This window comes from Labeo rohita, chromosome 7 (assembly GCF_022985175.1).
Source record: "Labeo rohita strain BAU-BD-2019 chromosome 7, IGBB_LRoh.1.0, whole genome shotgun sequence".
In the NCBI taxonomy this organism is placed as follows: Eukaryota; Metazoa; Chordata; class Actinopteri; order Cypriniformes; family Cyprinidae; genus Labeo; species Labeo rohita.
This window is the reverse complement of record NC_066875.1, coordinates 50,282,275-50,297,796: the sequence shown is the minus strand read 5'-3', so window position 1 is coordinate 50,297,796 and position 15,522 is coordinate 50,282,275. Positions and strand designations below refer to the sequence as shown.

Sequence of the window (15,522 nt, the reverse complement as noted above, 5' to 3'; positions counted from 1 at the left end):
ATGATGGATGGATTGAACGTAACGGATGATTTGCACAGTGCAGGTGTGTTTAATAAAGCATGACAATTTGAAAATGGGTCAACACTGCAGTTTGAGTCTTAAAATCAAATCCAGTGTGGGTTTGTTTGGGTTTGTCTGAAGGCAGATCATCTGCAGTTGACAATCTGGCATTCGATGCAGATGAAGTCCCGCAATGTGAAAAGGACGAGACCGACCGGAATTCAGGTGACACATGTATACAAAGTTATTTTCTGTAATGTAATAAATGTAATTGACAAACACTGAAAACATTAAATCACCACTCAGTCAGCCAATCAGAACACTTCCATTATAATAACAAAGCTGTGTAGTTTCAGTCAAGCTTCATTTGATACAGTCTGACTGTATAAAGCTCCTTTTCTGACTCCCCATCAAGATATTTCTGACGATGGCTCAAATGAGCAGGTCAGATCAGTGTTTCAGACGAAACAGGGCAGGAAGAGCATTGACATCTACTGGGTCTCTGATGATGGAGGTGAGACACAGCTGCCTGAATATACTTAAAACGTTGTTTTGAAAAGTACAATTCCATATTTGTTTTCACATTGTGAAATGTCGTTGCTCTTTTTCAGGTCTGACTCTTTTAGTGCCATATTTGTTGACCAGAAGAAACCGCTGGAAAAAGAGTAAACTCAGAGTGTTTATTTTAGGAGGTCGAGAAACCATGGAGGAAGACCGTAAAGAGTTAGTAAAACTACATTTTTAGTTTTGAAGTGCAGAAATGGTGGTTCTTTAAACCTGTTTGTCTTTGCAGCATGAAAATGCTGTTAAAGAGATTCCGACTTGAGATTGAGGACATTGTCGTGTTAACAGACGTGGATAAACCTCCTCTAGCTAAAAAGTGAGAAACATGCGCAAACACGCTCATTAATACATTTAGAAATGCATCTTATAGTAACTCCTGTGGATTTCTTCCTCTCTATTCCTGTAGTTTGCAGCGCTATGAGGAAACCATCGCCCCCTTCAGGCTGAGTGAAGAACAGGCTGGAGGAGACATACAGGAGCTCAAGAGACTGAGTCCATGGAAAGTTTCCAACAAAGACCTGGAGGCCATAAGACCAAAGGTGTGTGTGTGTGCAAGTGTGTGTGTTCACTGGTGTGTGGCATTTTGAACATAAGTAAAACTCTTCAGTGTTAAAGCAATAATGCATTATAGACAACAGTTTGTTTCTGTGAAGCTGCTTTGTAAATTAACAAATAAATTGGACTTGAGTATGATCATCAGTCGTCTTTTATTTTCAGGTGGAGAGAACGGTGAGACTAAACGAAATCATCAAGAGGAACTCAATTCACGCTGCTTTGGTTGTAATGTGAGTACAGATCAGGGTTATTGCCATTAACTAACACCAATAAATAAATAAATAAATAAATAAATAAATAAATAAAAATAATTACTTGAAATTATTTAACATTAACTGAAATGAACAACATTAAACACTTTAGTTGAAGTAATAAAATAGCAAAAAATAAATTAACTACCTTTAAAATGTAAACATTTTTAAAAATATGAAAATGATAAAAACGTAACAATACAAAACCTTAAAAGCAATAGAAAAAGAGTTAATCAATAATACTAAAATAAAATTGAAATAAAACTATAGATAATTAGACTAGTTTAACCACCCAAGTAGTTTCTCCTGTTCAGCCAATAAGCAACTTAAAAGTGAGCGATATCACAAGCAGTGTGCCACAATTTAGCATTTTTTTTTTTAAGGAAAACCCAACTTTAGTCAACAGAAAAGCTGGACAATCAGTTGAAAATGTCAAAGAAAAGGTCAAATTAAATTGTTTTGGAAGGAAATTCTCACATAAGCACAACTTTAAAGCTGTCTTTAAAACTGATTTCAGTCATTAAAGCAAATGTGTGACTGGTCTTGTGTGTTTTTAATGAGTCTCCTCATAATAATGTGTGTGTATGTGCTTCAGTTCTCTTCCAGTCCCTGATGTCACCTGTCCCAGTTCTCTCTATATGGCCTGGCTGGACGCGCTGAGCTACGGCATCCACTGTCCTGTCCTGCTCATACGAGGAAACCAGGAGAACGTCATGACCTTCTACTGCCAGTAAATGTGACTGTTCGTCAATAAACACATATATTACTGCACGTAAAGCTGTTGTCAGTTTCAGTGATGTAAAGATGTTAAACCTGTTGAACTGAATTGAGCTGCTTAATCATCTTGTATGTATATGATTGTATGACTGTGGATGTATGTTTATTTCACAGGTTCTTATGTCAGTATAATCTATCTTTGATGATACAGGTTAACAATTCAGTTAGAAAGGATACAATATAATGGGAAAGCACTTTGTCTCTGATCTCTGGACCTTCATTTCAGGGTAGAGGTTTCATGCAATTTAGACAAGACACAGTTATAATATTATAAAATAAGTTTATTTGCTTATGCTTTTTAAAATTACATTTCATTGACCAAAACATTATAATGAATAATTTAGAAAGTTACATTTTGACTACATATAAATACTAGATTATTGCGAATTACAAGTATGTTTTGATCTGCTTTTCAATGTGAAAAATACAATTTAGCACAATGGCGAACATCTCAACTTTCATTGATTGTCTCATTACACCAAGTATAAAAACATTATAAATCACATGAAAAGAAACAATTAAGCATCACAACATGTACAGAATATATTACAGCTGAAATAAACACAGATTGCAAAGAGTGTTTGTGTGTTTCTGTGTGCAGCTGCCCCCTCTCAAAGCTCAAAAATAATTAGTAATTGAACAAATTTCAATTTGTCATTAACCTTCAACTAATTTCTATAATTTCTCATTTCAAATTATTCACAGCAACTTCACCCATTCACCATACAAGACCATAACACAGACATGAAGTCACAGTAGAATTAAAAATTGGAAATACAATAATATATATAATGAGCTTTAAGCAAGAGGATCAATGTGCCAAAAGAATAAGACAAAACACATTTAACTGAAGACTTAATATATTATGCAAGTAAATTTACAGTGGTATTAAATATAGTTACTTTAGATTATTTAAAGGCAAAACAACAAACAAAATCTATGAATTGCACATGTCCAAGCAAGTCTACACATCTGTTGGGGAAAAAATAACTAATAGATAACACTAATTTTTCCCAGTTGATTGACTACATTGAGAATTTATTCGTATTTTTATTTATTTTTTGTATTACAAGTTCCCTGATATCTTCAGTTATGAAATCTTATATATACACACATTTCCAAAAGATTAGTCTGAACACCAGATAAAGCCAGATTCAAAATTCATGTTTCATTCTGTGGATACATTAGAGTTAAGGGTTTCAATAGAGCCAGGAAAATTTCAATTTAAACAGGTTTTAAGGAATAAAATGTTGTACAAAATCAAATGAATTACATATGAACAAAACCCTCAGTAAAACCTTCAGAATATAAACAAGAATAAAACTGTAAAATTTGGTGGAGATATAGGTGGAGATAGAAACTCATTTTGAGAAAATGGCACAGACAGAGTTCAAATAAGCGCTTAAGTGTATTTTGAATGTTTTCCGTCCACTATTCTGAAACGAAACAAGCCAAATAGTTTTGTGTAGTATCTTGCTTTAAAGAGACAGGATAGGTGATCACGTTGCTGTTTTACTGGCAGTAGAAGGTCATGACATTCTGCTGGTTTCCTCGTATGAGCAGGACGGGACAGTGCAGGCCGCAGCTCAACGTGTTCAACCAGGCCATATAGAGAGAACTAGGACAATCTGCCTGCGGTACGGGGAGAGACCTAACACACACACACATACACGTTTATTAATAATTAACAGGTGTGTTTACCCTCAAATTATGATTCTTAACTTTTAAATGTAAATGATTTATGAGGCTCCAATATTATCAGATTGTGCTTTGTTTGTGTATGAATGACATATCGACCAGCAGCCAGTAATGGTTAATGGTATTACAGTCAATACTCACACTAGAACCAGCGCGGCTTGCTTCGAATTCCTCCGGATGATTTCATTCAGCCGCACTTTCCTCTCCGACTGTCAAAGGAAGAAAGAAACTTTCAGCTGGCGAGTTGGCTTTATTATCAGAGCTGGACATTGAGGTCAAACACACACACCTTGAGCCTCAGTGCGTCCATCACTTTGTCCGTAACTTTCCATGGAAACTCTGTCCTCTGCTGCTGCGCCGTCCTCTCGTCCAGCTGTCCCTCATTCAGCCTGAAGGGGGCGAGCGTTTCCTCAAAGTGCTTCATGCTAAAGACAAGGATGTTTGTTACTGCATTTTGGTTGTTACTTCCAGAACACATCATTTTCTTTGCCTCAAATTTATTTCACATGAATTATATTCAGACCCGTTTGGGGTAAACCTACGTTTTGGCAAGTGGTGGCCGTTCGCTGTCAGTCATCACAATGACATCGTGAACGTCCAGTCGGAAACGCTGGAGCAAAGTCATCATTCTGAACAAGATAAGAGATGTTATTAATAGATTAGTTAAACAATCAAGATCAAACCACAGCATAGAGTCACAATAAGTGACAGCTTTTATGTAAATTTTCAAAATACAAGCAAGAGTTGTCCTTTTCAAATTATGCTTTGAATTCTGAAGGAACTTGAACTTATGTACTTTAATATAATTGTTGACATATTGTAATAATTCTGATGATTCAGATTATTCCCTACTGATTTCGATGATTAAAATGATTCTTTTGATTCAAATGATATAAATGATTCTTTTGATTTTAATGATTCGAATAACTCTCCTGATAACTGGTGGTTTGAAGATTTTAATGAGTCTGAATTTGATGATTCTGATCATTTAAACAGTCATCATTTTTGGTGGGAATTTGACAGAAATGCTTTAGTTCATATTGAGCTCATATATTTGAGTGCAGACTTTGGTAGATCGAAGGCAAATCTGAGCACAGTTTGAGACATTAGTGACATCTGTTCTGTTTTTTGAAGACTTTTTTCTTTAAAGAGAAATATCTGACAAGAGGAGATTACAGAATAAGTTCTCCATTCCAACAAATTCTGTCTAGAAGAAATGTGAGATATTCAAATCTCCTCTGTCACTTTTTTTTTCCCTAACGGTGATAGTTTAAATAGTTCATATAATTGCAATATTTCATGCGTCTCACTCTTTACGGTCGTCCTCCATGGTTTGCTGTTCTCCAACAATGAACACTCTGACTCTGCTCCGTCTCCAGCGCTTTCTTCTGGTCAACAAGTATGGCACTAACAGAGTCAAACCTGAGAGAAGGACAGAGAGATTTTAAGGACTTTAACCACAACTATTTAGTGTTAACTGAAGGGTTATCAAACCCAAATTATGACGACTGAAGCTTTATAATGATTACAGTCCATATCTAACCTCCATCGTCAGAGATCCAGTACACGTCGATGGTCTTCTTCCCTTGTTTGCTCTGGAACACGGTTTTGATATGATTGTTCGGCATGTTCTTTATGTTGTCGACGTCTAAAAGGGCAGAATGAGATGAAAGGAGAACCAAGGCATGAGATAAGGTTGAAGAACAAAGAGAAGATGCATCGATCGGTTTATTTACCTGAGTCAGCGTCTGAAATCTGATCATCGGACTCTATGGCCTCGTCCACCTCAAATGCCTGATTGACTGCCAAACACACAGGATAGAATTACTGCAACTGTTCAATTATTGTACCAACGATACAAACACAGACAAACACAACATACCCTCAGTCTCCAACTCGTCTCGGATGTCCAGTCCATCCATCATACGGAGAACACACACGCCATGGTTGGAATCGAAAGCATCACTAAAACCAAAAAAAAATACTTTAGTTGAGTGAATTTCACAAAAACATGTCCTGGTCACATTTCGAGACCAATTTCAGGTCACAATAAGTTACATAAGACAATTGTGGACATTTTCCCTCCAAATTTTACAAATTTCCCACCAAATGTAACATTTTAACAAATTCCAAATTTTCCCTCCAAATTCCAAATTCTCATTCTTAAAGGTCCACTGAAGTGCTTTGAAACACGATGTGTTGACGTAACTTCAACTGAAACAGGAAGAGAGGGCGTGACATAAAGCAGTCCTGCCCCTTTTTTAAACAGCCAACAGTTTGTTTCTTTATTACACTCAAGAGAATGAGATTTTGCATTACTGTGCATATAATTTGCGATTTCTTTCTCTGGAATTGCAAGGTTATTTTCACTCACTATATGGTGTTGATATAGTCTTCTATGCCTTTACTGCTGCTTTCCTGCCAGTTCATTTTGAATCCCATCACCAGTAAATTCGGCTTCAATTTTCCCAAACCAGAAGCCTTAAGAGGGAAAAAAGAAGTCATATTTTCTACATTGAACAGAATAAGCCAATACACAAATTGCAAACAAACAGCATAAAGATTAAAAATCACTAACGCTTTATACATGAAACGAAAGCAGTTATTTTGTGCAACGTACAATGCCATTTTAAGGTACAGTAATTGCCTCACTGAATTGAATGTAACAATTCATGAAAAAGGCGATTTGCATAGTGATCTGTTCTACTCCTTTTTTTTAAATCAGTGAATTATTGTGGCGTTTGTAACCTGTAGAAGATGCTGGGCTCCGTCTCTCAGGCTGGATGCCTTGAACGCAGTGTAGAAGGAACGAACCTTCCTCTGATTGAGCCACTTTACCATGTCATTAGAATTTCGCTGAGACACAGACTTATCATCCTAAACAAAAATAGAAAAAATATTTTTTATTTGAGGGCAGAACTGACTCATTTAAAAGTTTTTAAATGCCAAAGAAAGAAAAATAAAGGCCTTCTCTTACCATGAGAATGTCGCCACAAATCATCAAACTGATATTTTTAGTGAAAGTGCCCACAAAGTCCACAAGTGCTGGACGCATAGTCGGAGGACCCGTCAGAACCAGACACTGAGGCCTGATGAGAAGAAACAAATGAGTGAATATATGGATTTAAATCACGATAAACACCATGCAATTTACAATGCAAGAAGCGGTAGAGCCAAATGCATGAATACAAAAATCTAAGGGTTGATCATAATTATGAGATACAGTTGAGAAAAAAGTAAAAACTGACATTATTTCATAAGTGACATAGCAAATCAAATTCAGAGTAATTTTAGCATTAAGACTAAAGCATTTTAATAAGTTGCTCTAACAAATCTCACACAATATAACCAGGAACATGAATTATGATCAGATTATGTCCATCTATTGCTCACAGCCTCATCTGACCTGTAGTTTTTGATGTGATCTTCGATTCCTGCCAGTGACACGGAGTAGGACAGAGCCATGTTGTAGGTACTGGCCTGGATGGACGAACCCCAGTTCACCTCTTGAACGACACAAAAACATTCAGACATCCTCATCATTTTACGTAAAAGCGTGCAATTCAGTGCGATCATTATTTTAAAGGAGCAACATCTCACCGGGTTTCTTATAGGTGACATAGCCGAATAAGAAGATGATCAAACCAAAAGCAATGAGCGCTGCCCACCAGGTGAGCAAAAACATCAGTACGACAGAAACAACAGCACCAAACAAACCCGTCCAGGGGCTGAAATATCGCCACGATGGTCTCCATCCTGAAATTGAGCAGAAGAAATGTTCAGGAAACTATCATTATATGTTCATTATTTGTGTAAATATTATATATTATTTATAATAGCTTCCTACGGCAAAGTTTCAACAATGTAATTTTATGTGTGCATAAACTATACAGTCTTCAAAATACACATAGAACACATAATCAGATTCATTTTTTTATTCATTTTATTTTTACTCACCAGGTGAATTAGTGATGGAAGCGTGAAAACAACTAAAGTTGATGAGAGCGTAAGAACAGAGGAAGAAGTTTGAGATCAGAGGAGCGATTGTGTTCAGCTCAGCTGTGGAGATATTAAAAATTATTTATTAAATGATTAATAAACATACAGTATAACATGATAGCTGACAACATTTCATTTAACATCAAGATCACATGTTCGAATATACATAAGAATGCACTCTTTTTGCATTTAAACACTTTTTTGGTTTATTTATGTATGTTTTTATTATTATTCCAGTTACCCATAAACAAATGTGCATGTAATATATACTTGTACTTTATCTTTGAATAATACATAAATGTTGCTTTTTGACTCACCAATCAGAATGAAGCACATGGCAATGATGTAGCACAGCAGATACGCTCGCAGGGGCTCGTTGTTTTTCCCGTAACCCTTTCCGAAGAAGCCGATGTACGGGTAGATGTTGTCTTTACAGAGACACTGAACCAAGAGAAGGTTGGGGAGGAAAATAAAAGTGTTTTTGTTTGAATTTTACAAGCCATGTTCACTTTGATGAGCTTATGAGGTTACATATTAGCTATTATCTGTTTTAGGGTTTGGCATTTTACCTGGAAGACTTTGGGTGCGGAGACGAGGAACGCAAGGGCTGATGACAGGGTGGCTGCAAATATGCCCGCATAGATCAGCGGCCCAAAGCCGGAGACCTGGATGAGTACCTGGGAATATGAGCGGGAAACCACAATAATGCAAACTGATTTTTCTGTCAAACATGTGGAGCATCTGAAAGAGCGATATAGAAAACATCGAACAGTTTAACAATTTCTACTCCTAACCTAAATTCATGTATTGTCCAGGCAAACCATACAAATATGTGGAGTTTGAATGCAACTAATAAACAACTAGATTTAAGTAAATATATACCACAAATATTAACTCTAGAACCAAAATATTAATCTTTAGTCATGTCATATCTCATCTAAGGCTGTAAACTAAAGCAGCAGTCTGAAGAGCCTCACCTGGAAATTGTTGGAGAGGCCATAGGCGCAGGTGCCGCTCTGCTTGCACTCTGTGAAGTTCCAGCCCAGGCCACAGCTCAGACCCTCACAACCCTCAGTGAAGTTCAGCGGCATGCTGTCGTTCATGTTCCCGGAGGCGTCACGCACCATACACGCTCCTGCCAAAGAAACATGGACTTTTAAACCTCTATTATACCGTAAACGTATTAAAAAACACGCTAAATCATTGTGTCATTTAAGCCATCTAAATGCAGTCATTATTAAATAAACAAAATAAAACATAACGAAACATAGAAGCACCACCAACTAACCTATGGCAGAGAATAAAACCTGAACTAAACAGGTGCAAAAGATGGTGCAGAAGCTTCACTGATTGTTTTTCCTTATAAATTGAGTATGAAAAATTGAAACATACATGTAAACAATCCATTTATTTGAACATTTATAGGTTTAAAGTGAACTGACTGCAAGCTAAATTGTGTTATCAAGTCTAAGGCTATTTCTTCTCTATCTTTTAGACTTATTCAATGTTTTATCCAATAATACATGAACCCACATTTTCATACACTACACCAAAGAAGAAGAAGAAGAAAAAAAAAAAAAAAAAACATTTGAAGGCTGATCAACACCATGATCAGATCTTCACTGAAAGACACATTATTATCATTAATGAAAGACAAAGTGATTTTTTTTGTTTGTTTATTTGTTTTAAATCCATTTTAAATCCATTAAATGTCTCTAGCAACCATGAACAGGTGGCTGTTATTAAACTTATTAAGTGTATAAGCTACAAAATGGTTTTCATTTTTACTTATATTAAATTTACTTTTGATCATTAGTGCTGATACTTAGTTCACATTTGCCCATAATGGCATATGAATTTAGTAAATAACTTAATTAAATACTCACCAGCAGTTGATGAAATGGCTAAATAGCTAATGGTGGTGCAGAATATAGCCATCAGTGTCCCTCTTGGGATGGCAATCTCAGGCTCCTGAAATGTTCACAAACAGGATTTACACCAAATCTCTAATCCAAATCACAAAAAAATGATTTATTCATATATTTATGTAGTAAAACAGATGTAAAGCATTGTAAAGAGCTTAAAGTTCGATAGCGTCACTTTAGTCTTGGCATGTTTGGAGATGTTCGTTACCTTCAGGTCTCCTGAGATGTTTGCTCCTGCAAGGATCCCAATGGCAGATGGGAAGAAGATGGCAAACATTCGGAAGAAGTCACCATCCGGCCCTCTCCAGTCTGGGAAGAGGTTCTCCAAGAAGATCTCGCCTGGCAAACACGATGTTACACATGTCTTAAAATAGTCTCTAAAGGGGAGTTTTTGCAGTGATGCCATAAAAAAATCATTTTTGGCTCCCCAAAGTGAACAGTTCTTAAAAAAGAAAAAAAAAACAAACATTATTTTCTAGCAAGAAGAACATTTTAATAATCTAAAGAGTCTTTTCTGCACTGGAAAGGATATGTGGATGTTAAACAGTCTTTTTGGAACAATCACTCCCAATAAAGATCCTTTATTTTCAAGAATGCATCTTCAAAAGACTTTAGTTAATAGCAGGTGAGTTAAAAAGAAACGATCATCAAAAATTAAACTCCTGTCAATATGTATTCATCCTTATGTTGCTTTAAACCTGTATGCTGTTAATGAATTAAGTGTTCTCAATATAGTTTTTTTCCCACTTTTATCAATCTACAAAAAGGGTAAACAGACACCATAAAAGGAGTCAGGTGATAAATCAAAACAATTTGTCCTGTTGTGTTTCACCCAATAAATGAGTAAATAAATAAAAACTGTTTTGTATATCATTCCAAATCCATAAACTAAGTGAGTACATAATGGCATGAGTTTTATTTTCAAGCAAATATTGCATAAATCTTTACAGTCATTTGTATGCTACTAATTGATCTTGTCTGGTTTTATAGGAGTTAAATATTTCTAAACCAATTAAACTCTAGGAACTAACTAAAACCTGGATGTTGACAGACAGTTTGTTGCGAAATATTACTTGGATGCAGTAAATGCAAACAGACACATGAGCGTTTCACACTCACTGCGGTAACTGAAGAAACCTATGGCCTGTTTCTGGGGAGTCGCTGGAATCACAGTGCCAACAAAGTAGTTGGTGAAAGCCACCATAAGAACCAGGAAGAACAGGATCTGAGTCTATGAGAGAATTAAAAAAAAGGAAACACTACATTACAAATTGATGGTTTGACCCTGTAAGTCAGAGTTTCATAACAAGGGCTTTGTGAACATCTAGAGGCATGTGATGGAACTGCAGGTTAGGAAAGGATTGCTTAATACTATGTATATATATATACAATTAAAGTTGCATAAGAAACACATCACAAACAGTGACTGTACTGTAAAATGCATGTTTGTTGTCAGGAATATACCTTAGCTTCCCACTCCATCCCTGCCAATGAGATGAGAAGCAGCACAGTGACTGTGATGGATCCTATAATTCGGACATCATTGACTGGATCCACAATTTGGGAGTTATATTCCTATTGCATCATAAACATATATTACAATCAGCATAACATGCACATGCAACATAGTGTCATGCAACAAAAGTACTGAGTTAATTTGAGTCATTCTTACGATGAGAAGATCTCTGACGGTCTCCGAAAATCCCACCGTGTTGAGCGCGCAAGCGAGAGCGTTGGCAAAAGAAAACACAACGCCGATGGGACCCCCCAACTCGGGGCCCAGAGTACGGGAGATCATGAAATATGCGCCACCTGACGGGTGGTGGAGAGATATGAGTCAGAAATGTAGAAAGATATGCCTGCTGGTTGCTTAATGGCCAAAAGAGGCAATTTATGATATTCTGGGCACAGTTGTTCAAAAATCATTTTGATTTCGGCAATCGGATTGAATCATTAAAAATGGGTTGGTTTCTTGGTTTTGATCTGGACCACACCTTTCAATCCAGACCATTCTGAACCGTACCCTGGTGTCTAAATAGGAATCAGGTCCTTTTTTTAATCAGACTCTACTGAAGTTTTTTGCCAAATTGTTTATACATGCACTAGCACACTTTTCTCTCCAACAAGTCACATCATTACACTCTTAAAAATAAAAGCTCCAAAGGGGTGTTTTTACGGTGATGCCATAAAAGAACCATTTTTGGTTCCCCAAACAACCTTTCAGTGAACAGTTCTTAAAAGAACCACTTTGAAAAACATTTTAAAAATCTAAAGAAACTTTTTCCACTGTAAAGAAACTGCATATGAAAGGTTCCATGGATGTTCAAGAACCTTTATTTTTAAGAGTGTATATGTCCGTAACACAAACAGTGAAGGACAAATTACGCAGCAAAGCATCACTGATTATCACAATCTGATCAGCGTGATGTCACACTCTTGTCCAGTGACTCACCAGAAGAGACTCTTCCATTGGTGGAAATGGCAGATACTGACAGAGCCGTTATGGAGGTCACAAGGACTGACATCAGTATAATTAACCATGTAAGAACTAGAGGAAAGGAAAAAAATGAATAAGTCACAATATCTGTGCATAGCTCCAGTTCACAGAATAGACAAAACACATTCAAGATAAGTGGTCATCAGAGATTACACACAGTTCTGGGAAGTCCTTCTATAAAAGTTTTTGACGTGGGAATTTTTTGAGCAACATTATCTTTACCAAAGTAAACAGCCTGTGGTTTCATTATAGAGAGTTGTTTTATTACATTGCAGACAGCTTATCTTTTTCCCAACTAGAACGACCAGGTGACAAAGTAAACATTTTACGGGATTGTTTTATGTATTAATAAAAATACAAGCTTACGGATTCCTGCTTGGGATGTGATCCAGGACAATCGCAGGAACAGAATGACTCCCCAGATATTCAACATGCAGCGAATCTGAAAGACAGAAACCGGTATGTAGGCTATATATGAATGTGCGCGTATGGCCTTTTGCACGCATGCATGTGTAAGTTTCACGGTTTCTCACCATAACCCCAGTCACCCATCCAAAGCGCACTGGCTGGGCGGTCTTTCCTTCTTGTCCGTTTTCCTCGGACTCGTTTCCACTCTCCTGTAGTGCAGAAACGCTTCCCCTACCAGAGTCGCCCATATTACTCCCGGATTCTGCATCCTAAAACCAATACATGCATATTTACAGAGTCATACAGAGTCATTCGAAAGTAGTCTACGTTACAACAGAGTAGCGTAATCTCGCGGTAACGGACTGTAGTTTCAGGACCGCAGTAGGCCTACTTTAGTTATGGTATTTTATAACATTTACAGTTTTATATGTATAACAATAAATATTTTATAGCAATTGTTTTTTTCTCTGGAAGAAATACCCCATTTGTCAACGCATAAGTAAATTGCATTCTCTTCAAATATGCCAAATATTCCGTTTAAATATATAAATGACTAAGAATAACAGTCAAAACGGTTAACATGGTAAATGGTTTGCGCTAAACTAATGTGCTAAACAATGTGAATACAATAATAAACTGAAACAACGCATGGCGTTACAATTTTCAGTGTATCTACTATTTGCGCCTGTTTCTTTTAGGTTTGAATCAGGTCGAATGGAAGATAAATGGGTATGGTATTGTCACAAGGGTCTTAGACAGGCAGTCCTAAAGCTGCAGACGCCAGTACTTCATGACTACTATACTTTTTACAGCATATGACCCACATCAACAGCCTTGCGCAGAGTCTCCAGCGATGGCCTGCTGCGCCGGATGCGGCCCGTGGCGGTAGCGTTGGCATAAAACTCGAGATGCGGCAGGGCATCCATGGTGTTGTATATGGAATGTCGTCTATTGTCCTGCCTGGAGTTCGGCGTTTCCATGCTGATAGCCGTCTCAGCGCCGGTTCTGTAGGAGGAGTAGTGCGGTGGAGCTTCTTCACTGACCGAAAAGCGACCTGGGGACAAGGTCTCTGTCCCGTCCAGTCTGCGTTTCGTGAAGCGCTGACCCATTTGGACACCCCAATGTTCAGAATGTTAGCCTTTCCTGGAAAGTAAAAGATGATGCATTCAAGCAATAGCTGGACATATTTTTGATATTTATTTATTTTAAAAGCATTAATCTAAAAGTTAACAAACACATTTAATTATATAATTTATCATTATTGTAATATTTGACAATTTATCCAACGTTAAATAATAATAAGTATACTATAAGTAGTATAATAGTAAGTATATTGTAGATTCTGCACTACTTTTATTCTAATCTAATTTGTAACACTGATATCTGTGTTGTACAGTCAGACTTTACTCTGGGCAAAATAGTAGATTTAGAAAAGGAAAGAAGATATTTCAAGAACTTACTTTATGTTCTTCAGTGGGTTGACAGCTGGTTTCCTCTTCCTTTTAAACTTAATTCCTGAATGAGCGAAGAAAAAAAAATCAACAAATAGAGCAGAAAACCAACAACACAATTATTCTTTCATCTCCTTTTGAGCAGCTCTGCAGTTTTGTCTTCCGTTATCATCTTGGCTTTATTAATTTATACCAAAAGTTGCACCTCCTCTCATCCCACGTGGACGAGCGCTAGTTCAGCGAAGCATTTCTGCGTAATTGATGACGTAAAAGATGTCAAGAGCTCCGTTTCCTCTTCGGATGATAACGGTATCTTTGCTAACTGGTTCCAGTCAATCATTAACCCAAATAATAACATCTAATATGAGACTGATATTACATTACACAGAATGCAACAATACATGGAAAGAGTGGTAAAAAGAAAAAGAACAAGGAAAAAAAAAACTGATTTCATAACATGATTAAAAGTTTATGATATAAACGAATAGGAAGACTAAATGATTTAATTGCATTGAAAGTACTTAATGTACACAAAGGCAAATAAAAGACCCAAAGGTAATGTGCTTTGTTGCCGATTTTATGATCTTTTGGAGAAACTCCTTTTACAAACGTTCTAGGCTTTATGGCCTCGAGGTCTCAAGTTCACTTGTGTAAAGAAACGAGTCATCTTGGATAGGAAACTTTTAACATGGTATTCAATGCCTTGCATAATCGTGAAATATGCCATAATCTGTATATGCGAGCGCACACACACTCACATGTTTGTATAAAAAAATCTTATCTTGAACAATTTGTTGGCTAACCGCTCATTACTGGTAATCATGGGTTTAGTTGGGAGAGCTTTCTGTTGAAAAGAGGGAGTGCTACTCATCTGTAGGCCTGTAAACGGGTGTCAAAACGGTTTAAATAATTCCTGGAATTAAAAACAGCTCTGAATATACGGTCCAGGATTAATGTTTTGCAGAAATTTAACGAGAACGAGACATCTTATCGCGCCATATAAACAGCTTGATTAAGAACATTTTATTAAAACATGAATGTTCGCGTTCATTCAGGACTGAGTGTATTGTTGCAAGAGCAAAACCGCATAAGACACCAATTTAACTTTTTTTTTTTTTTTTTTTAACAGGTTATTTGCCTGATATTATATAGATCTGAATAATCAGAGTTAGCGAAACCTGTAAAAAAAAAAAAAAAAAAAAAAAAAAAAAAATATATATATATATATATATATATATATATGCAATTTTTTTTATTACAGGTTTCGCTAACTCTGATTATCATCATGCACTCAAGTATCTATATCTATACCTATCTATCTATCTATCTATCTATCTATCTATCTATCTATATATATATAGATATAGATATAGATATATAGATAGATAGATAGATAG

General features: G+C 36.4%; 2 protein-coding genes across 2 annotated transcripts; one reads left to right on the top strand and one right to left on the bottom strand.

The window, feature by feature from the left end:
- Nucleotides 1–3: 3 nt before the first annotated feature.
- Nucleotides 4–2,623, top strand: LOC127168442 (solute carrier family 12 member 3-like). Its single transcript, XM_051115310.1, has 8 exons — nt 4–43; nt 142–225; nt 416–514; nt 612–723; nt 794–880; nt 971–1,103; nt 1,282–1,349; nt 1,966–2,623. Exons 1-8 carry the CDS (start codon nt 4–6, stop codon nt 2,102–2,104), a joined length of 762 nt encoding a protein of 253 aa, XP_050971267.1. The 3' UTR covers nt 2,105–2,623.
- On the bottom strand, nt 2,412–14,302 carry slc12a10.1 (solute carrier family 12 member 10, tandem duplicate 1). The gene is made up of 27 exons (XM_051115309.1): nt 14,135–14,302; nt 13,499–13,817; nt 12,800–12,943; nt 12,633–12,708; nt 12,222–12,317; nt 11,442–11,581; nt 11,234–11,344; nt 10,889–11,000; nt 9,978–10,108; nt 9,731–9,815; nt 8,822–8,979; nt 8,414–8,521; nt 8,162–8,285; nt 7,803–7,904; nt 7,446–7,601; nt 7,252–7,351; nt 6,823–6,934; nt 6,594–6,722; nt 6,220–6,326; nt 5,728–5,810; nt 5,582–5,647; nt 5,389–5,493; nt 5,156–5,267; nt 4,388–4,474; nt 4,135–4,270; nt 3,987–4,054; nt 2,412–3,798 (listed from the first exon to the last, which is right to left on the bottom strand). Exons 2-27 carry the CDS (start codon nt 13,781–13,783, stop codon nt 3,660–3,662), a joined length of 3,072 nt encoding a protein of 1,023 aa, XP_050971266.1. The 5' UTR covers nt 13,784–13,817; nt 14,135–14,302; the 3' UTR covers nt 2,412–3,659.
- Nucleotides 14,303–15,522: the final 1,220 nt, after the last annotated feature.

Bases quoted from the DNA above. Each gene is read 5' to 3' on its own strand.
- LOC127168442 (XM_051115310.1), top strand. From the start codon at position 4: ATGGATGGATTGAACGTAACGGATGATTTGCACAGTGCAG. The intron at 44-141 runs GTGTGTTTAATA...GTTTGTCTGAAG, and splicing joins GGATGATTTGCACAGTGCAG to GCAGATCATCTGCAGTTGAC. The intron at 1,350-1,965 runs GTGAGTACAGAT...TATGTGCTTCAG, and splicing joins CACGCTGCTTTGGTTGTAAT to TTCTCTTCCAGTCCCTGATG.
- slc12a10.1 (XM_051115309.1), bottom strand. From the start codon at position 13,783: ATGGGTCAGCGCTTCACGAAACGCAGACTGGACGGGACAGAGACCTTG. The intron at 12,709-12,799 runs GTGAGAAACCGT...TCTGTCTTTCAG, and splicing joins GATGGGTGACTGGGGTTATG to ATTCGCTGCATGTTGAATAT. The intron at 7,905-8,161 runs GTGAGTCAAAAA...ATATCTCCACAG, and splicing joins CATGTGCTTCATTCTGATTG to CTGAGCTGAACACAATCGCT.